This window comes from Urocitellus parryii, chromosome 3 (genome assembly GCF_045843805.1).
Source record: "Urocitellus parryii isolate mUroPar1 chromosome 3, mUroPar1.hap1, whole genome shotgun sequence".
Classification (NCBI taxonomy): Eukaryota; Metazoa; Chordata; class Mammalia; order Rodentia; family Sciuridae; genus Urocitellus; species Urocitellus parryii.
In genome coordinates, this window is record NC_135533.1 from 135775767 (window position 1) to 135797288 (window position 21522).

Genomic DNA, 21522 nt, shown 5'->3' on the forward strand with positions numbered 1-21522 from the left:
CTGTCAGTCTTTTTTTCAGGCTCCAGGCTAGGAAACCCCACTGCATTTAGGTGTCCTGTCTCCTCAGGCTTCTCCAATCCAGTGATGGTCCCTCACTGACTCTCTGTCTTTTACGACCTCAGCACTTTTGCACACATGCAGTTTTTACAACGAAGACTCACTCACACACCGGCCCCTCAGCACAACTCTGTGTCTTGCCCTAACCTTCCCCATCCTCTTCCCCCTTCTCTGCTCACTGCCTGGATCCTCAGGTCCATGCTTCCCTCTCACTAAGGCCTGCCCTGCCCTCTGCCTTGCTCTGACTCTCCCCTTCAGAATCCCCACGCCTCCATTCTGTCCCTGGAAAACTCTCCTGGTGTTTTCTGCTCTAGCCTTTAAGTGCGATTTAATTTCTATGAGCAACTCAGTGTTCTCTTCAGATTCTGTGGTTGAAAAGTCATGATCTTGCAGTTTGAATAGTGATAATCTTACTGCTGTTTTGGCCCACATGACCTTAAAAATACACTCTTGGAACTTGCTAAGAAGTTACTGAAATTAGTGAGAACCAACTGATACTTCCAGCATAAAACTGCTCTGCATGACATCTGTATAACTGCTTTGCATGTATGTATTTTAGTTGTCATTGCTTGGTAATAATTGATTCCAGAAGTAACAAAAATCAACTTGGGGGTTCTATTTTGGTATAATTTTGGGGGGTGGGGGAGTGCAACAATTTTTTTTTAAATTCTACATCTTCCAAATTTATTAATTTGTCTTTTTAAGTTCAAATGGATACAGTGATATGCAGATTCTGGCATGTCTATACATAGGTAAACTTTTTCTCCCCTCACAGTAAGTAAAATTTCAAATTTTGCAAGCATAAATAGCCTTATATATATTATTATTTTTTTTACATCTACTAAAGTTATTTGCGTGCTTGCTCTAAAACTGTATGCTGATGACTCTTGGTTGATTTCTGGAACTTCTTTAACCCTTTGGTCTTTTAGAGAATCCAAGTACATAAAAGAGACAGATGAAGAGAAAGCTTCCTTACAGAAATCCATCAGTATTACTAGTGCTTTACTCACAGAGAAGGATGCAGAACTGGAAAAGCTGAGGAATGAGGTAGGGCACCCCGGGGGTCCTCCTGCGTCTGCCCCCGCCTGTCCACCTCCCAGCCTCAGCTCAATCACTGTGTTGCAGGTCACAGTGCTCAGGGGAGAAAACGCTTCTGCCAAGTCCCTGCATTCGGTTGTTCAGACTCTAGAGTCTGATAAGGTGAAGCTCGAGCTCAAGGTAAAGAACTTGGAGCTTCAACTCAAAGAAAACAAGAGGCAGCTCGGCAGCTCCTCAGGTAACACACCACCTTCTTGGCGCTCCTCCTCCCCTGCTGCCCCCGCTGCCTGTCCCTGGTCTTCTTCTCTAATGGAAGGAAGCCAGTCACACCTGGCCCCCCACACACCAGGATGCCTGGCATTGCTGCTCCTGGGCCTTCCTGTAATCTGTGAGTGCTGTCACACACTTAAGACAGGGCAACCACAGGGTCTGAAAGTACATGGCAGTAAAGGGCAGGGCTGGTTCCTTTGGAGGACAATGGACAGTGGAGGTGACATACATTCCCACCCAGTAGTGGCCAGTCTGGGAGAGAACCCTGGAAGTGGGAGGGAGGGCCAGTCAGTGCTGAGGGACTGGGAACTTGCTCTGTGTTCTCTGAGGTGCATGGGGAAGTCCACGTGGAAATGAGTCTTCTACCCTGGCTCTTCACTACATAAGTATCAGGGGAAAAGATTGTAATGGTTTTTCTTAACCAGCCTCTGCTTGTTTTTTGTTTTTCACAATACAAGGTAATACTGACACTCAGGCAGAAGAGGACGAGAGAGCCCAGGAGAGTCAGGTAACATTCTTCTTCACTGCTCTGTCATCTTCGTCCTTTTCAGAATCATTTAATCTTTTGAATAGGTATTGTGTTCCTGTGTTCCAAACAGTTAACAGTTCTAAAATGTGCATAGTAAAAAGTCTTCCTCCAAACCCTCTCTTCTGTTCAATTCCCAAATCCCTAAACAGGTGGTTACTATTCCTAGTGTCTCACCTTTGCAGAGCTTTATAAAAATGTATAGCTGGACACAGTGTCAAGCACTTGTAGTCCCAATTAATCAGAGGCTGATGTGGGAGACTGCATAAGCCCAGGAGTTTGAGAGTAGCCTGAGAAAAATAGCAGGACTCCATCTCCAACAACAACAAAATGCATATACAAGTGAATACTAAAACAAAACCCCCAATTTGTATTTAAAAATGAGGACTAGGGTTGTGGCGCAGTTGACATGACATGACATTTTGGATGTCTCTGACCCTTTAGGTCCGTTACCATAAATGATGCTATAAGGAATTATGTTGGACAGCTATCAGACTTAGACTAATTCACCCTGGGTTAGCACTGTCTGCTTAGTGTATGTCATAGGAGTGGCACATAATTAACACTGTTTTCTCCTCCCTCTTTTCTTTCTGCTTCCATTCGTTTCTGCTGCTGCTGACAACACTTTTCCCATCAGCAAATGGTTTGTTTTCTGTTTCCTAATTTGTGTGTGCCTGTGTGTGTGTGGTTTCCCACTATACTTATGTCTAGTCTGTAGCTTTTTCTTCTTCCTGACATGGAGGTCCTAATGGAAATGACTTAGAAAATGCACTTTGAGAAATGAAAAATAGACTCAGCACATCCGCTTTCTAAGGTGGCCTTGCTGAAGCTGGAATAAAATGCTGAGAAAGACCGGGCTGATTGCTCATAACCCTCCCAGCAGGAGAATAAGACCAAATATTTCTTCAAAGTAGTTGGGTGCGGTGTTACAAACCGTAATCCAGAGGCTGAGGAGGAGGATTGCAAGTTTAAAGTTAGCCTCAGCAATTTAACAAGGCTCTGTCTCAAAAAATAAAAAGGGCTGGGGATGTGGCTCAGAGGTTAAGTGTCCCTGGGTCCCATCCCTGATAAAAAACAAAACAAAACAAAACAAAAAAACCCCACAAAATGTGTGCGTGTGTGTATGTGTGTGTACATATTTTTAATATTATAAACTGGGATCTTTTCAATTTAGAGAAAGGATACCTTTCACTATTTGAAGAACCCTTTGGGTTTTAAATTGCTCTTGGCTTGAACGGAAGAGTTAGGATGAGAGTTTCCTTCTGGTGGTCATCTTGTCTTTGCCGCTCAGGGACCCTCAGCATATGTCCCCTTCTAGTATGTGGTTCCCAAACATTGCTGTGTTAGCATGTGCCTATCTCTCCTCAGTAGGAAGGGAGCCTTGCTGTCCCCTTCACAGCCCTCCATGTTCCCTACCGTCATTATCAATGGTTAATGGCTGTCTTAAGAGAAAATCCAGGGGCTGGGGATGTGGCTCAAGCGGTAGCGCCCTCGCCTGGCATGTGTGCGACCCGGGTTCGATCCTCAGCACCACACACAAAAACAAAAGATGTTGTATCTGCCGGAAACTAAACAATAAATATTAAAAAAAAAAAAAAAAGAGAGAAAATCCATATAAGTCTTCCAGAACAATCCCGAATGGGTTCTAGAATTTAATGAAAGAACTTTATGTGTTTTGTAAAATCTGTGTATATATATATATTTGTGTAGTAGAAGGAAAAATTAAAACTCATGCCCATGTATCTACAAATCTAAGATTATGCTTTTGAATGATGCAAGTTTGTATTTTTTCCCCTATGGAAAAATCAATCAGTAGCATTCCACAACCCTCAGATTTAGCTATTTAAGTATAATTTTATTTGCCTCAATGACAAGTAAAGCTTATGCATTCACAATGGGAAATATTCAATGAGACTTGATTTAAAGTATTTTTCAATATAAAATACTCAGTAACATTTGAAGAGTGTTGAGAGATAGAAAGGAGAAAAAGGAAACCACCTTAGCCCTACCACCTAGCCATATGGCCTCATTTAAATTCAGCTATTTGTCAAAGAATCTCATTACTTCTGTTCCTGGGGGGCTTGAACAACATGGGTCCAGTGACAGGCACTGTGGCCCCTTATGTGACATCTGCATACTTCTTGGTACTGCAGCTTGTGCACGTTAGACATGTTACCCACCTCACTGTTTCTTTTCTTTTTTGACAAATCAGATTGACTTCCTAAATTCAGTAATAGTGGACCTTCAAAGAAAGAATCAAGACCTCAAAATGAAGGTGGAGATGATGTCAGAAGCAGCTCTTAATGGCAATGGGGACGACCTGAACACGTATGACAGGTATTTCGTAGTGAGCCATACTGACTAGAACCTCAGGGCATCAGGATAAATGTGTTTTTAAAGTTCAGCTCTTCAGGGGGTTGTCAAACAACCAGAAAGGTACAGTTGCTCTGCAGTTACTTTGCCATAAATGGGTTGCCATAAATCCGGCAAAGAGAGGTTACAAATGGTCTGATTTGGCATTTTTAAAATATGGAATGTATTACTTTATCTGAAGGCTCAGAGTTGGCCATAATTAGTTCTTACTTATTTTTAAAATTCTTTACATGAGATGTTTTCTCTTGAATTTCTTATGATAAAATCTCTGATTTTATACGTTGACATTTGTAGCGATGACCAGGAGAAACAGACCAAGAAAAAGCCCCGCCTCTTCTGTGATATCTGTGACTGCTTTGATCTCCATGACACAGAGGACTGTCCCACCCAGGCACAGATGTCCGAGGACCCACCCCATTCCACACATCATGGCAGTCGGAGTGAGGAGCGGCCTTACTGTGAGATCTGTGAGATGTTTGGGCACTGGGCGACCAACTGCAACGATGACGAGACCTTCTGATGCGGTGGCGTGCACCACGGGCCCTCAGAGGCACTCGCATCTCAGCAACTGAACACCAGCACTGCGTGCGCAGACTTCAGGAGAACTCATGTTATTTTTGACCCCCTGTCAAGAAATCTAAGAAAATATTTTGGTCTTCAACAAATCATCTTTTAGTCTCCCCTTATAAGTTAGAATAATAAATATTAGTAGGTGAGAGTTCACCTCTAATTTTGTTTTCCTGATTTTTCAGTTTTAAGACTGCACCAGATGCCATTACATTTATTGTTCTACAGAGACCTCTAGAACAAGCCCTTCCCTTACCTTATTTAAGAAACTTTAAATTATGCTGTTACTCTTCATATTTGCACTAAATATTTCTGGGCTGCATTTGTATATTTAGGTTTTTGGTTTTTGGGGGGTTTTTTTGGTTAAGCATTGACACTGGAATGAGTTGCAAAAGATGTACCATTTTGCATTTTCATTTACTCTAAATTTAAAGTATTTTATAATATCTGAGCTCTTTGCACTACCTGTTGTCAGTAGTGCCTTTTTTGTAGGCTGGACAATACTGGGTGTGATTATAAATCATGAAACAGGTAGAAGGAGGGGAAAGCCCCCAAACTGCTGTGGGGACATTTTATAATCTATATGCTGCATCCACTTACTCAACTGTGGTGTTTTCTTTCTTGGTTTTACATAATTTTTTGCTTATATATATATATATATATATATATATCATATGTATATATTTTTCAAGAAAATCTATATTTTGGGGAAAAACACAATGTTTTTCTGTTCAGATTTTTACCTTTATGAAAAATAAAACACTTGTAAAATCATCAGGATGTAACAGACTAGGCCAAAAATAGCATCTTGCAGCTTCACAGTTATTTTATCTTCTGTTTCCATTTTGGTTCTTTACCAGATCTAAATAGATGGAAGAATTTCTTGTAATTATTTTTTCTTCTCTAGCAAATATCCCCAGCAGTGAATTATCAAGCCACTGTAAAATGCCTAAATTAACCAATCTACAGTCTTCCTTTACAAGATTTTTAACTGTTCTTAGATGAATGTACGATGAGAAATTCAACATTAATAATTTTGAATTTTCTTATCACAAAATAATAAAGTGAAGGACCTCAACCTCCAGAATAGTTTATCAACCAGTCTGAATCTATTTATCTTCATTTGAATGTCTTCTAGAATATGTAAAATGTAATAAAATGTATCTTCCATGCTACATGTATAATAAGAAATTCTATTATTGTATATATGCCTTTGATGTATTTTCCCCTAAGATTATCAATTGTGTTTGACAAGTGAATATTAAATATGTTACCAGTGGAAATTTTTGGTTAATATAATAGGAATTGTTTCACAAAAAGAAAACATGTAAAGCAGTATTAAAATTTGAGCATACAAGTGTTCTGTATCTTCTTTAATAAATTCTTTTTTTGGCCGGTGTTAGTAATTTCACATTATTCTCACATTTGTCATATGGTTTTTCTTCAAATGAAAAAGCCCTATAGATCCTAAGAGCGATTTCCTTCCTTCCATCCTCTCTGTCCTGGGGATGGAACCCAGGGCCTTATGCATGTTTCACATGCACTTTACCACCAGCCTACATGCCTACCCCCCAAACAGCAATTTCTACTATAGTCTTGTTGCTAAACACCAGTTAAGAAATTGGCCCTGGAAGCACCAAGGGCAGTGTTGGATGCTGCTAAGAAAATACCAGCTGCAGCTTTCTGAGGTTGACTGTATCTGGAGACTGAGTCCTGAGTGCTTGTGAATATTAACTGAATCTGAGGATTTTTAAAAGTGGAAAGATATGAGGCATTTGTAGGCCTTGATCTATAAAATGCTGTTCTCCAGTGTTGCTCAGAAAATTGTTTTGCCTTCAGATTACATTGTGGATTCTAAGAATTGAGGAGAGAGTACAAAGATTGGAAACTGAAATGACTTCTCTCCAATTCTACCAAGGATAATGTCTTAAAGGATTGTGGAATCACGTGCCAGAATCCTGGACCCTAGAGTGAATTCATGAAATGGCTACTCCACCAATTGAGGCTGTTCACCTCACAACATGAGAAACAATTTTTTTTTTCCTTAAAAAAATAAATTGGGCCAGGCACAGTGGCTGGTGCCTATAATTCCATCTACTAGGGGAACTGAGGTAGGAGGATTGCAAGTTCAAGGCCAGCCTCCTCAACTCAGATTTTATCAAAAAATACAAAAAAGAGCTGGGGATGTAACTCCTTGGTACAGCACCCCTGAGTTTAATCCTCTGTACCAAAAAAGAAAAAAAATAAACTGGTATGCCTTTCTTCGAGTGTTTTGTGACTCACTTGGCAAAAAGTAATTATCTGTGGTTTTACCCACTGCTGTATCACATTGTATTATCTGCCAAAAATATAAGTGGCATCATTAGCACCATATAGTACCATTTTTATTAATCCATGATGGGTTTTAGAAAGAAACTCAAACGTTGCTTGGGTATTTACAAAACTGATTACTGAACCAACTGCTAGTTTTTTGAACATCCAGTTTATGAACAGTTATCAACAAATAGCTATTTCCAAAACACTACTTGAGGAAAAGCATTACTCTTACCTAAATAATCTACAATAATAGTTCTCAACTTTGATATTGACCTTAGGTGATTAAAAGGCACACTCTCACTGTGCTTCTCACTCTTACATAGGTATATATTTATACATACACACAATCTTTTAACACAAGTAGTATGTATGGGGAAATAAAGTACCTATTATTAATCTTCTGGCATCCTGATACTGCTTAGGGGGACAGTTTACCATACTGGTTCTCCTCAGTTACAGTCATGAATGCCTGGACATTTTACTGCTTAGAGTAAACTGTACCCTCATTTTTAAATAGCTCATGACATGGCCTGCTGAGCTCAACATTATCACAGGCGTTAAGATGAGACATTCTCAGTTAAAGAGAAAACTGGCCTGGGGAGAAATGGCATGAGGAACTTATGAGGAACTTTAGGACCTTAGTTGTTTTCTTTGTTTCCTTTCTACTTTTTAAATTTTTATTTGTGTGTGTGTGTGGGGGGGGGGTACTGAGGACTGAACCTAGGGCTTCATGCATGCTAGGCAAGTGCTCTCCCACTGAGCTAAGTCCCCAGCTCACTACCTTTTATTTTCCATCCTACCTCAAAATGACCCGTATCTGCCCCAAAGTATGGAAAGGAACATATCTTAATAATATATTGAGCAGTTAAGTTTAAGGCACCGAGCTCATCCTTTTACGCAGGTTACAAGATGTAATTTACATCCTCTTTCGTCTTCACAACTCAGGGATTTTGCTGTTAAGTCAGTCGGGTTTTGACAGTATTCCTGTGAAATACCATGTTGCCTATTAGTCCACCAGTGAGACCAAGCTGGGATTATAACCGTGGTCCACTTTGCCCGGCAGACCTTCGGATTTTTATAATTTAAAAAGATTTGCATACAAATTTAGCTTCAAATTACCATTACTGAGCAAGTATTCTTGGTGGCGATTTTTAAAAGAGTCAAATGAGATCAATTTCCAAACTTCCAACGTCCCTTTTCAAGGCCGGACGACTCCAGGACCCAGGTAGGGTCCGAAGAAGCGGAGAGGGAAAGGAAGGAGTTGGACTTTAGGACCCTACTGGAGGAAGCGCATCCGGCCGACTCCGGCTTCCGGGTTTGGCCTGCGTCAGCGGCTCTGATCACATGCACGTACGGCCACGTGACCGCGGGCCGGGGGTGGAGAACTGTGGACGCGGTGGGCCTGAGGGAAAGGGGAGGGGGCAAGATGGCGGCGCACCTGTCCTACGGACGAGTGAACCTGAACGTGCTGCGCGAGGCGGTGCGTCGCGAGCTGCGCGAGTTCCTGGACAAGTGCGCGGGAAGCAAGGTGAGGAGCCGGAGGCTGCGACACCTCCATCTCCTCCCGTGGCTGGCCCGGCTTTGTCCGGTCCCCGACCTCCTAAGCTCGAGGTGTACGAGGTCCCCTGCGTCTTCCAAGGGGGCGAACTTTGGGCCCTCTTCCTGCGTCCAGGTGCAGGCGGCAACGACGAGGCTGGGAGGGCCTGGGCACCCAACCCGGAGATGGCGTGGTCCCGTGACCGCAGGATAAGCCGCCGTGATAGGCAGCCCAGCGCCTGGAGAGCGCTTGAAGTTGGGCTCGGGGTGCAATGGCTCAGTGTCCACTCGTTTCAGCGACCGCAAGTGTCAGTTCAGATAGTACCTTCGCAAGTCTCTGAAGCACCGACGCCTTGCAACCTGCTCGAACCCATCATGAGAGATGATGTCATTTTAACTTTGCTTTCTTAAAATAGGATTTTTCTCTCCTTCTGAGCACTCACCTCAGAAGGGAGTCAGACACTGTAGACCATAAACATTGTCCTGATCCGTCCTGTTCTCCCCTTAGCATTTGTCCATTTCCTTGAGTAACCACTCTTTCCTTAGAACGGAGGAAGCTCAGAAACCAGTGTTGGAGAGAATAGAACTCTAAGAGGTAGAGTGCTGGCTGGCAGCCCTTGAGAGAAGAAAGCGGGCTGAATCACAGGGCCCTTGTTTAAATTCAGCAGATGATGCTGGAATCTGAATCTGATCGTAGATTGTGTCAATGACAGTATACTGAAATGTAATATTATACTATAGTTTTGCATAAAGTTACTTGTTACTACCAGAGGAAAACAGGCAAAGTGAACAGTGATTGTCATATTTCTTACAAGTAGACAATGTACAATTATGTAAATAAAAACTTAAATTAAAAAAGAAAGAAATGAAGCTGGAGTTTAGTGGTAGAAATACTCACATGGGTCCCAGAACAATGACTTATGGTGTCAAAAAGTCCTAGGTTGCAGTCTTGACTTCTTTGTGCTATAGGTATCCAAGTTGCTTATATGGCCTTGGATAGTTACTTAAACTCCTAAACTTTTAAAATTTTCCTCTTCTGCCCAAATAAGATTTGTAATGCTTATATCATAGGTTTTAGGTCTGTATAATTGGGATTTCTGTATAGTTCAATTTAATAAAACCACAATTTAGATATAAAGGTTCTATAGCTCCTTCTTTCTGTTGAGGACAGTAATTAGCTCTTTAATTTCTCTGTGACCTACACTAGCATCATATGCCATTTTCATTTAGATTGTTAGGCTATGAATGTGATCAGAGCCAATTAAATTTTTTATTTTACGTACTCGGGGTTGAACCCAGGGCCTCCCATATTCTGTGCAAGTGCTCTACCATTGAGCTGTGTTCTTGGCCTTTTTAAAATTTTTAATTTTTTAGCTGGGTGTAGTGGCACACGCCTGTAATCCTAGCAACTCGGGAGGCTGAGGCAGGAGGATCACAAGTTCAAAACCAGTCTCAACAATTTAGAGAAGCCCTAAGCAACTTAGTGAGACCCTACCTCAAAATTAAAAAAGGGTTCAGTGGGGCTGGAGATGTGGCTCAAGCGGTAGCGCGCTCGCCTGGCATGCGTGCGGCCCGGGTTCCATCCTCATATCCTCAGCACCACATACAAACAAAGATGTTGTGTCTGCCGAAAACTAAAAAATAAATATTAAATTTTTAAAAAAAAAGGGTTCAGTGGTTAAGCATCCCTGGGTTCACTCATCAGTACCAGAAAAAATAATAATAATTTTTAGAAAATTTCTCACAAAGTAGCCCAGGCTAGCTTTGAACTTGCAATCCTCCTGCTTTAGCCTCCAGAGATGGGATTACAGGCATGTGCTACCATATTTGGTGATCCAATTAAAAATTTTAACTCTCAAGTATATGTATATGACTGCTATTTTCTGTTGATATTGTTGAAATTGAGATTATCTGTAATAAAGAGACAATTTCTCTCCATTTCAGGCAATAGTTTGGGATGAGTACCTAACAGGACCCTTTGGCCTGATTGCACAGTATTCACTACTGAAGGTAAATGAGCTAATGGGTTTTATTATTGGATTAATAATTCTGAATTTTAGCAATAATAACACATATGATTTTACATTTCCTCATGAGTGACTGGCTTGCAAACAATTGGATCTATAAACACTGATATACTAACATTTTGGTTAGTATGGTTAACATTTTGTGTGCAATGCTCTGTGCATGATATAAGGTAACCATTACTTGGTGTTTTCAATAGTTTGTTGTGTTAGTCATTTGAATGCTGATAATAGAGTGTGGCTTCATACTGAAACTTCGTCCTTTATGTATTTGGCTGTGGGGGACCTAAATTTTGATAGTAAATCATTACCATGCATTATATTATGATTTATATATGATTTCTGAGTCTGGAAATGATAGATAAATTTCAGGGATTGTGTTAACCTTTTGTGTATGTGTTTTCCTAGGAACATGAAGTGGAAAAAATGTTTACACTTAAAGGAAGTCGTTTGCCAGCAGCAGATGTCAAGAATATTATATTTTTTGTCAGACCCAGGCTAGAATTGATGGATATAATCGCTGAAAATGTGCTCAGGTATCTCAGAGCTTTTGTTTGGTCAAAAGAGGTTTGGTCCTTAAAATACTTTTCTTTTTTAAAAAATAGCTTTATTTAATTTATTTTTTTAATGTGGTACTGAGGATCAAATCCAATGCTTCACATGCTAAGTGAGCTCTCTACCACTGAACCACAACCCCAGCCCTTTACAATGTTTTTGTTTGTTTTAATATTTTTTAGTTAGTTATACATGGACACAGTATCTTTATTTTGTTTATTTTTATGTGGTACTGAGGGTCGAACCCAGTGCCTCACATGTGCAAGGCAAGCACTCTGCCACTAAGCCACAACCCTAGCCCTTTACAATGGTTTTAATGTACTGAGCTCCTTGTCATTACAAACCCCCACCTTTGCCAGTGCACTAGAAGGTGGTCTTTTGGAAAACTAGAACAGGCATGGAAGTCTAATGGTTAAAATTTTCCAATATACTGAATGTAATGTGGTTGAATTTCATAAGCAAAATAAGAGCTGATTAAAATTTAACATGGATCCAGTCTATAGAGGAAGTCATCTTGCATAGTCTGCACTCTGTGGAACAATTGATGGCTGCAGCCCCTAAAATCTTAAAAGCATATGTGCTATTTTTGGAAGTCCGTTGTCAAGGAGAATAGAAGGTGGGAATCAAGAGTGATATCTCATCTTAATATCAGACTGTTGTTGCACTGGTTTTGTTAAAGAACCATTTGTTTTTAGTAAGGTATAGATATCCTGTTTTAATAAACCTGAGAGCTTTGATGCCCCATAAATGATTTAAAAGAATTCTAGAAAATATACCACAAAGTAATAGCTGTGATTCAATGCTGCTTTCCTGTTTGGGAGTTGAAAAAGAGAAAACATAAAACTCTGAACAATTTGGATCTGTGAGTTAGTATTCTTACATTTATCTAACCAGTGTTTATTTACTGCCCATGTTGTGCCAGGCAAAGGGGTCAAAATAAGCAATATAGTCTCTGACCCTAAGAGCTCATAAGCTAATAGATGTTATTTCCTTTGCAGTGAAGACAGACGTGGCCCAGTGAGAGATTTCCACATTTTGTTTGTGCCCCGCCGTAGCTTGCTGTGTGAACAGCGGTTGAAGGACCTTGGTGTTTTGGGATCCTTTATCCACAGAGAGGAGTACAGTTTAGATCTCATTCCATTTGATGGAGATCTCTTGTCCATGGAATCAGAGGGTGCATTCAAAGTAAGTTTGGGCTTTCCCTGACATCAGACTTGAATTTTTGCCAAATTTATGAGCATGCAAGTGCCACAAGACAGTTTTAATTTGCACTCCATGATTAGTGTGAAGCTGAGGCTTGTTGCATGTTTATTGATATTTAAGATCTTTTCTTTTTCTTTTTCTTTTTTTTTTTAAAAGATATTTGGGAAAGACCCCCTTAAGGGGTTCCATCCACTCTTTTTATTTTTAATATTTAGTTTTTTTAGTTGTAGCTGGACACAATACCTTTATTTTACTTATTTATTTTTATGTGGTGCTGAGGATGGAACCCAGAGCCTCGCATGTGCTAGGCGAGCACTCTACCGCTGAGCCACAATCCCAGCCCCTGTTCAAGATCTTTTCTTTGGCAAATTGCTTTTTCATTTTCTTGGCTCATTGCTTATTTTTTTAGGAGTCCTTTTTATATTCTGTATACTCATTATTGTGGTTTATAAAAGCTGCAAGTATATTCTCCTAGTCTGTGGGTCTTTTAATCTTGTTATAATGCTTTTTATAATGTAAACATTTTCTGCTTGGTGTAGTGGGTCATTCCTGTAAATCCCAGCTACTTTATTTGGGATACTGAGACAGGAGGAACACAAGTTCAAGTCCAGGCTCAGTAATGCAGTGAGGCCCCAAGCAACTTAATGAGACCCTGTCTCAAAATAAAAAGGGCTCGGAATGTGGCTTAGTGCCCCTGGCTTCAATCCCCAGTTCCAAAGTAATAATAATGATGATGATGTAGTTAACATTCTCATTATAAATAATTAAAATTTTAATAGATTTACTTATTATAATTTACATACCATAAAATTCATCCCTTTAAAAGATGCAGTTTAGAGTTTTGCAACTATCACTACACTCTAATTTTGGAACATTTTAATCATCTGCAAAAGACATCCCACACCCATTAGCAGTCATTCTCTATCATTCCTTCCTTCAGCCACTGGAAACCACTAATGTATTTTATCTGTATGGATTGGCCTGTTCTGGAGATGATCTATTCTGGTCATATGGCAACTGTGTTTAACACTTTGAGAAATTCCAAACTCTTGCCTAGTAGTGCTGCCATTTCATATTCCCACTAGCAGCTGCTGCACCTTCTCCCTGACACTGTCATTGTTCGTCTTTTCCAACTGGGTATGAGTGGTTTTCGTTGTGGTTTTACTTTGCATTTCTGTGATGACAAATGATGTCGATTATCTTTTCATATGCTTATTGGACATTTATATGTCATCTATTGGAGAAATGTCTTTTTATGTCACTTGCTCACTTTGTGTTATTTATCTGTTTTTAACACAAAGTTATAAGAATTTTTTTTGGGGGGGGCGGGGATCTACCTCTGTACAAAGGGTGTTCTACCACTGAACTACATCCCCAGCCATTTTTACTTTTTTGAGACAGGGTCTTGCTGAGTTACTGAGACTGACCTTGAACTTATGATCCTCTTGCCTCAACCTTCTGAGACACAGGAAGTAATATGTGTGCCATTGCACCTAGCAAGAATTCTTATTGTATTCTAGATACAAATCTCTTATCAGATACAGGATTTTCAAATATTTTCCTCCATTTTGTGGCTTCTTTTCACTTTCTTAGTGAAAGTGGGATCCTTTAATGCACAAATATTTTTAATTTTGATAAAATCCAATTTCTTTTTTTCTTCTTTTACTTGTGCTTTTGGTATCAAATTCATGAAACTGTTGCCTAACCCAAAGATTCATACCAGTGTTTCCTTCTAAGTGTTTTATAGCTTTACTTTTTACATGTAGATCTTTGACCCATTTTAAATTAATTTTGTGTATAATGTAAGAGAGAGGGGTCTAACTTTTTTTTTTTTTTTTAACATGGGGATATCCATTTGTTCCAACACTATTTGTTGAAAAGACTTTGTTTTCTTCTTTGAATTGTCTTGTTACCTTTGCAAAAACTCAGTTGTCCATAAGTATAAGAGTGTGCTTATTTCTGGTCTCTCAATTCTGGTCCTTTGGTTGATCTGTCTGTCTTCCTGCCTGCAACACAGTCTTGATTACTATGGCTTTGCCGTAAGTTTGAAATGAGGAAGTATATGAGTTCTTCAACCAAAGCACTTAAATCTCTCACTTTTTTTTTTTTTTTTTTTTGCTTTGCTTTGCTCTTTTTGAATCTGAATAAATCCTTTACTCTGAAAACACAGAAAATCTTTCATTTTCTTTTAAAAGTTTTGAGTTCTCCTCTTCACAGGTCTTGAATCTGACTTGGGTTTGTGTGTGTGCTGTGTGGTGGATGGTGTTGGCGTGTTTTCTTTCAGGTGGACAGCCACTGGCCCAGCACTGCTGGTGCCCACTGATTATTTTCTAGCATAGGTTTATCAGTAAATATACATATCTTTTCTCTCTGGTTCTGCAAGTCTTTTTTCCAGTGTGTTTTATGTATTTATTTGCCACTTTTCTTCCAATAAACACATTCTCTCATAAGAATATTACTTTATCTTTTAAAAAATAATTTGAAAATGTTTTGTGAACATAATCCATGCTCATGGTAGAATTTCTTTGAGTCAGAAAGGTCATAGGGTGAAGAGTAAGCCACTCTCCACCCCAGTTCTCAGACTGCCCAGTTGTTTCCAGAAATAATCCCTATTCCTAACTCTTTCTTTGTGTGTGTATGTATGTGTGTATTTTCTTTTTTTTTTTTTCTTTTTCTTTTTTTTGGGGGGGAGGGTACCAAAGATTGAACCCAGGGTTACTTAACCACTGAGCCACATCCCCAGCCCTTTTTTATTTTTGGACAGGGTTTTGCAAAGTTACTTAGCATCTTGCTGAGTTGGTAAGGCTGGCCTTGAAGTTGTAATACTTTGCCTCGGACTCCTGAATCATTAAGATTAAGGGTGTGTGCCATCACACCGGGATGTGTTTTGGTGTGTGTTTAACTCTTTTTTTCTCTAGGTGCTTTATGCAGCTGCAGCTCACAGCATGTATAGTATTCTCATTTTTAAACACATGGTTGTATATACACACATACACATTTTGATATCTTACTTTTTTAATATTTTTTTGTTGTTGATAGACCTTTATCTTATTTATTTAGATGTGATGCTGAGAATCAAACCCAGTGCCTCACACATGTCAGGCAAGTGTGCTATCACTGAGCACCAGCCCCAGCCCTTGATATATTGCTTTTAATAAGACATTTGGGAGTCATTTTCTACCATTTATGAAAGTGCTGCTGTGTTTGTAGTTGAAGCTGTATTGTGTTCCATTATTTGAATGTACCATGATTTATTGAGCCAGTCCACTTTTGAAGCATCTAACACTATTAGGATGCCTTGTGCATGGGGAGCTCTTGCTCTGTAGGCCATCCAGGATGTCTTCTGCCCTTGCCATTTTGTCTTTCTTTTTTTTTTTTTTTCCCCTTGAGGTATTGGAGATCCCATCCAGGGCCTTGTACCTGGTTGCTAAGCACTTTACCACTGAGCTACATCCCCAGCCCATTTTTTTAAAAAATTATATTTTGATACAGGGTCTTTTTTTTAAACCATTTTTTAAAAATTATTTATTTATTCGAATTTGTTTTGTATGACAGCAGAATGCATTTCAATTCATAGTACACATATAGAGCACAACTTTTCATGTCTCTGGTTGTACACAAAGTGGATAGAGTCACATACATGTCTTCATACCCGTACTTGGGGTAATGATGTCCATCTCATTCCACCATCTCTCCTATCCCCTCTCTTTCCCTCCCTCCCCTTTGCCCTATCTAAAGTTCCTCCATTCCTCCCATGCTTCCCCCACCATCCCCATTATGGATCTGCATCCTCAAATCAGAGAAAACACGCGGCATTTGTTTTTTGGGGGTTGGCTAACTTCACTTAGCATAATATTCTCCAACTCCATCCATTTATCTGCAAATGCCATGATTTTATTGTCTTTTAATGCTGAGTAATATTTCATTGTGTATATATACGACAGTTTCTTTATACATTCATCTACTGAAGGGCATCTAGATTGGTTCCACAATTTAGCTATTATGAATTGAGCTGCTGTAAACATTGATGTGGCTGCATTACTATAGTATGCTGTTTTTAAGTCCTTTGAGTATAAACCGAGGAGTGAGATAGCTGGGTCAAATGGTGGTTTCTTTCCAAGTTTTCCAAGGAATCTCCATATTGCTTTCCAATTTGCAGTCCCACCAGCAATGTATGAGTGTGCCTTTCTCCTCACATCCTTGCCAACACTTATTGTTGTTTGTATTCTTTTTTTTTAATATTTATTTTTCAGTTGTAGTTGGACACAATACCTTTATTTTGTTTATTTGTTTTTATGTGGTGCTGAGGATCCAACCCAGGGCATCTCACATGCTAGGTGAGCACTCTACCACTGAGCAACAACCCCAGCCCGTTTGTATTCTTAATAGCTGCTATTCTAACTGGAGTGAGATGAAATCTTAGAGTAGTTTTTATTTGCATTTCTCTAATTGCTAGAGATGTCGAACATTTTTTTATATATTTGTTGATTGATTGTATATCATCTTCTGAGAAGTGTCTGTTCAGTTCATTGGCCCATTTATTGATTGGGTTATTTATTTTTTTGGTGTTAAGATTTTTGAGTTCTTTATATATTCTAGAGATGAGTGCTCTGATGTGCGTGTGGTAAAAATTTGCTCCCATTTTGTAGGCTCTTTATTCACCTCACTGATTGTTTCTTTTGCTGAGAAGAAGCTCTTTAGTTTGAATCCATTCCATTTATTGATTCTTGATTTTATTTCTTGTGCTTTAGGAGTCTCATTAAGAAAGTTGGGACCTAATCCGACACGATGAAGATTTGGGCCTACTTTTTCTTCTATTAGGCACAGGGTCTCTGGTTTAATTCCACCCACTTTGAGTTGAGTTTTGTGCATGATGAGAGATATGGGCTTAATTTCATTTTGTTGCATGTGGATTTCCAGTTTTCCCAGCACCATTTGTTGAAGAGGCTATCCTTTCTCCAATATATATTTTTGGTGCCTTTGTCTAAAATGAGATAACTATATTTGTGTGGGTTTGTCTCTGTATCCTCTACTCTGTACCATTGGTCTATAAGTCTATTTTGGTGCCAATAACATGCTGTTTTTGTTACTGTTGCTCTGTAGTATAGTTTAAGGTCTGGTATAGTGATGCCACCTGCTCCACTCTTCTTGCTAAGGATTGCTTTAGCTATTCTGGGTCTCTTATTTTTTTGTTGTTGTATTTTTTAATACTTTTATTTTATTTATTTATATGTAGTGCTGAGGATCAAATCCAGTGGGTAGGCAAGCACTCTACCACTAAGCTACAGCCCCAGCCCTTGATACAGGGTCTTGATAAGTCACCCAGGCTGGCTTCAAACTTTTAGTCCTCCTGCCTCAGCCTCCTAAATAGCTGGAATTACAGGCATGAGCCACCTGGCTGCTATTTGTCTTTCGACTTTGTTTATAGAGCATGCAATATATGGAAATGGGTTTGTTTTTTGTTTTGTTTTGTTTTTTTGGTTGTAGGTAGACAAATATCTTTACTTTGTTTATTTATTTTTATGCGGTCCTGAAGATCGAACCCAGTGCCTCACAAGTGTGAGGCAAACTGCTGTACCGCTGAGCCCCAGCCCCAGCCCTGGAACTGGTTTTATTGTCCCTTGCTGAACCCTACACTGGAACAGAGGCAGGCACCTGGCTGGCCCCTGGGAAAAGACTGACCCATAGTAACTGGTCTTTCTTCCCCACAGAAGTGCTACCTAGAGGGTGACCAGACAAGCCTGTATCAGGCTGGGTTTTGCTATATTTTTAATGTAATCACATTTATCCACATTTCCATCTTCAATTTATGGTTTTCTGCTGCTGTTGCTACTTCTGCTGGTCTTGAACTTAGAACCCTTGAGAACCATATATGCAATACATAGAATTCTTTGAAATGTTTTTTCCCCTATATGTTGCCCTGGTGGTTATGACCCTTAAAGGGTTCAGTTAGGGCAGAGAATAATTTTATACCAGGAAAGCTTCTGGGTTCTTTTTTACTATGTTCCCTTAGGTATACTTAACACTGAATCTCATCCAGTGATGGGACGTTTTTTCTATAACCTATGTGTTACAGGAAAAAATTTAGATATACAGAATAGTTGAATTGTTCACTGAATGCTCATATACCCCCTCACTTAGATTCCAGAAACAGCATTCTGCTGTGTGTGCTTTAGCATATGTCTGTGATAGTTAACCTGTAGTAATTCATTCACATTCATGTAATTAATGGGAATTGGGAACAGCCAGGAAAAATTTGCTCTGGCATGACAAAACCTGGGCCAAGAAAGGATTTTCTGTTTATTTACTGACAATTTGCAAAAGATGGCTGTTATTTTCTTTTGAGAAACTGATCACTTCCCCCACTTCCCAAAGATGGTTTCGTGTGTATTTGGGAAGGGGGTGCTTTTCTCAATGCAAAATATATATTGTACATGCATGTCTATTCATGAATGATATATACGGAAAGTATGTGTACATATTTTGCATACTTCATATGTACACACATATGTATGTCATGTTTTGCATGCTCTACAAAGCATACTTTATGTCTTTGATAAAGTAAAACATTTTCTGTGAGATCATACTCAAGGTCTTTCAGCTCACTCTTTTTATATGTCAAGATATGGAGGTTAATGAATGTGAAAATCTGTCCCATCCTTTGTAAAAGCAGCATAGAATTCTCTTGCATTTCATGTATGATTTTGAGGGTGATTCCCATAGAACGTGGGGCCCTCTCCGAACGTCCTACTGGAGTTGACATTCACTAGTGAGGGAGGGAACTCGTCCCCCAGGCACATCCTTACTCATTAGTCTCTTATTAGAAGAGCTGATCAACAAAGAAGAGCTGCAGGCAGGGCTCACACCTCTCTTCCAGGAGCCGCACCTGTGCCTGAGAAAGCTGCTCCATAGGTGCCCCCTTCCGGAGGGCTGCTGGCCTCAGGGACAAGGCTGCCACATGGCAGCTTTGCAATGCTGGCTGGAACACTGGAAGAGCATGCAATATATGGAAATGGGTTTGTTTTTTGTTTTGTTTTGTTTTTTTGGTTGTAGGTAGACAAATATCTTTGTTTATTTTTATGAGGTCCTGAAGATCGAACCCAGTGCCTCACAAGTGTGAGGCAAACTGCTGTACTGCTGAGCCCCAGCCCCAGCCCTGGAACTGGTTTTATTGTCCCTTGCTGAACCCTAACACTGGAACAGAGGCAGGCACCTGGCTGGCTCCTGGGAAAAGACTGATTCATAGTAACTGGCCTTTCTTCCCCATAGGAGTGCTACCTAGAGGGTGACCAGACAAGCCTGTATCATGCTGCGAAGGGACTGATGACCCTGCAAGCTCTGTATGGAACAATCCCCCAGATCTTTGGGAAAGGAGAGTGTGCTCGGGTGAGAACCAGCTGTTTTCTGGTGGTGAAGGGGGGCCCCTGGCACCCAAAGTTGGGGAGGAAGGGGAGACTCCTCACAAGTACTGCCAGGCTCCATAACTCACAAATTCTGTGTTTGGACTTTTCCTCCTCCCTATAATTTGGGCGTGACCCTCAAGTTAGCACTCATGGTACTTTGTGGACATGCACAGAGAAGCTACAATAGCCCAAGAGTGGAAACAAGAAGGCAGAGCGTCATCTTGTTCAACCTCAGCCAGCAGTGTGTTCAGTGCATGACAAATTTCTCACTTCTCTGTGCATGTCCACAAAGTACCATGAGTACTGTTAGTGTCCTGTTTTTCTGCTCTTTATAGTTTTCGTTGATGATTTTGCTGTTTGAAGTAGGCCCTCAAGTATAGTGCTGAAGTGCTACCTAGTATTCCTGAGCACAGAAAACCTGCGATGTGCCTTGTGGAGAAATCAGTGTGTTAGAGAAGCTTCATTCAGGCCAGTGAGAGAGCTGTTGGCTGTGAATGATACATAAATATAAAGTCAGAGTCTTTAAACAGAAACACACGTGGAACCATGTCGTGTTGATCAGTTGACAGCAGTTGTGCAGTGGCCCACAGGTACCCCATTGTATTTCCGTAGGAGCTGTGGGTCAGGGTTAGCTAGCCAAATTCAGTGGCTTCAGTGACTTTGTAGAACCTCAAATAGCAAGCACAGTGTAACTGATTTTCTGCCTTACTGGGAATTGGTGGCTGCTGTTGGCTGTAAGTGGTGGCCAATAGCAAATGCTTTTTGATATCTGCTTATTTCTTTTCTTTTTTTTTTTTTTAAATATCTTTATTTATTTATTTTTATGTGGTGCTGAGGATCAAACTCAGTGCCTCACACATGCCAGGCAGGTGCTCTGCCACTAAACCTCAGCCCCAGCCCAATAGCTGCTTCTTTCTTTCTTTCTTTCTTTTTTTTTTTTTTTTTTGGCTGAAATCATTTTCTTTCTTCTGAACCATGGACACTTGCTGTTTTTCTTCTATGTTATAGCCCCGAATTCTACACGTGAAGTTAGAGCGCTGAAGGTCACAGCCATGTGTTTTCAGAGGTCCTAGTCTATAGAAGTCTGGCTCCATTTCTTGGGGCTTGAGATAGGCTGAACATCATGGGGGCGTGTGTGGCAGAGGGAAGCAGCTCACATCATGGTGACCAGGAAGCAGAGAGAGTGCTTATTTCTTAATCAGTCTCACTCTTGCAGTTTTTTTCCTATTTTGATGATCTGTTTTTAGCTGAAGTTTTGAATCTGCTAGTTCTGGAAGGCGCCACCTGATCCAGTGTTTTATTTCCAGCAAGTTGCCAATATGATGATCAGGATGAAGAGAGAGTTTACAGGAAGCCAAAATTCAATATTTCCTGTTTTTGACAACCTCTTATTGCTTGATCGAAATGTGGATTTATTAACACCTCTTGCCACTCAACTTACATATGAAGGACTCATTGATGAAATCTATGGCATTCAGAACAGTAAGTGACATCTATTTTTATTAATAGGTAATATGATAAAAATACCCTTTTTGTGGAGGCTACCATTCTTACGTGGCATACTTAAGCATTATGTGAACTTAAAGATCCAGTTTCTAATGGTGATTTCAAAGTGTAGATTAGCATAAACCTTTTTTGCGGCAGTTTGGCAACT

At 40.0% G+C, this 21522-nt stretch overlaps 2 protein-coding genes across 14 annotated transcripts in view; both read left to right on the plus strand.

The window, feature by feature from the left end:
- Clip1 (CAP-Gly domain containing linker protein 1) overlaps positions 1–6237 on the plus strand; it is a 113546-nt gene extending 107309 nt beyond the window's left edge. For 9 of the 13 annotated variants that reach the window (XM_077796093.1, XM_077796092.1, XM_077796098.1 and 6 more), the window contains 4 exons: positions 987–1104; positions 1183–1333; positions 1824–1873; positions 2529–3391. In XM_077796093.1, coding sequence (XP_077652219.1) covers positions 987–1104; positions 1183–1333; positions 1824–1873; positions 2529–2609 — 400 coding nt within the window. In that variant the 3' untranslated portion in view covers positions 2610–3391. Of the gene's footprint in view, positions 1–986; positions 1105–1182; positions 1334–1823; positions 1874–2528; positions 3394–4103; positions 4229–4558 lie in introns of those variants that run through there. The other 4 variants (XM_077796104.1, XM_077796102.1, XM_077796103.1 and 1 more) reach the window with 4 other exon arrangements.
- Positions 6238–8518: 2281 nt separating this feature from the next.
- The window catches only part of Vps33a (VPS33A core subunit of CORVET and HOPS complexes), a 32090-nt gene continuing 19086 nt past the window's right edge, over positions 8519–21522 (plus strand). Inside the window, exons 1-6 of the mRNA XM_026402975.2 lie at positions 8519–8675; positions 10628–10693; positions 11116–11243; positions 12261–12447; positions 19735–19851; positions 21176–21350. Coding sequence (XP_026258760.1) covers positions 8574–8675; positions 10628–10693; positions 11116–11243; positions 12261–12447; positions 19735–19851; positions 21176–21350 — 775 coding nt within the window. The 5' untranslated portion in view covers positions 8519–8573. The remainder of the gene's footprint in view (positions 8676–10627; positions 10694–11115; positions 11244–12260; positions 12448–19734; positions 19852–21175; positions 21351–21522) is intronic.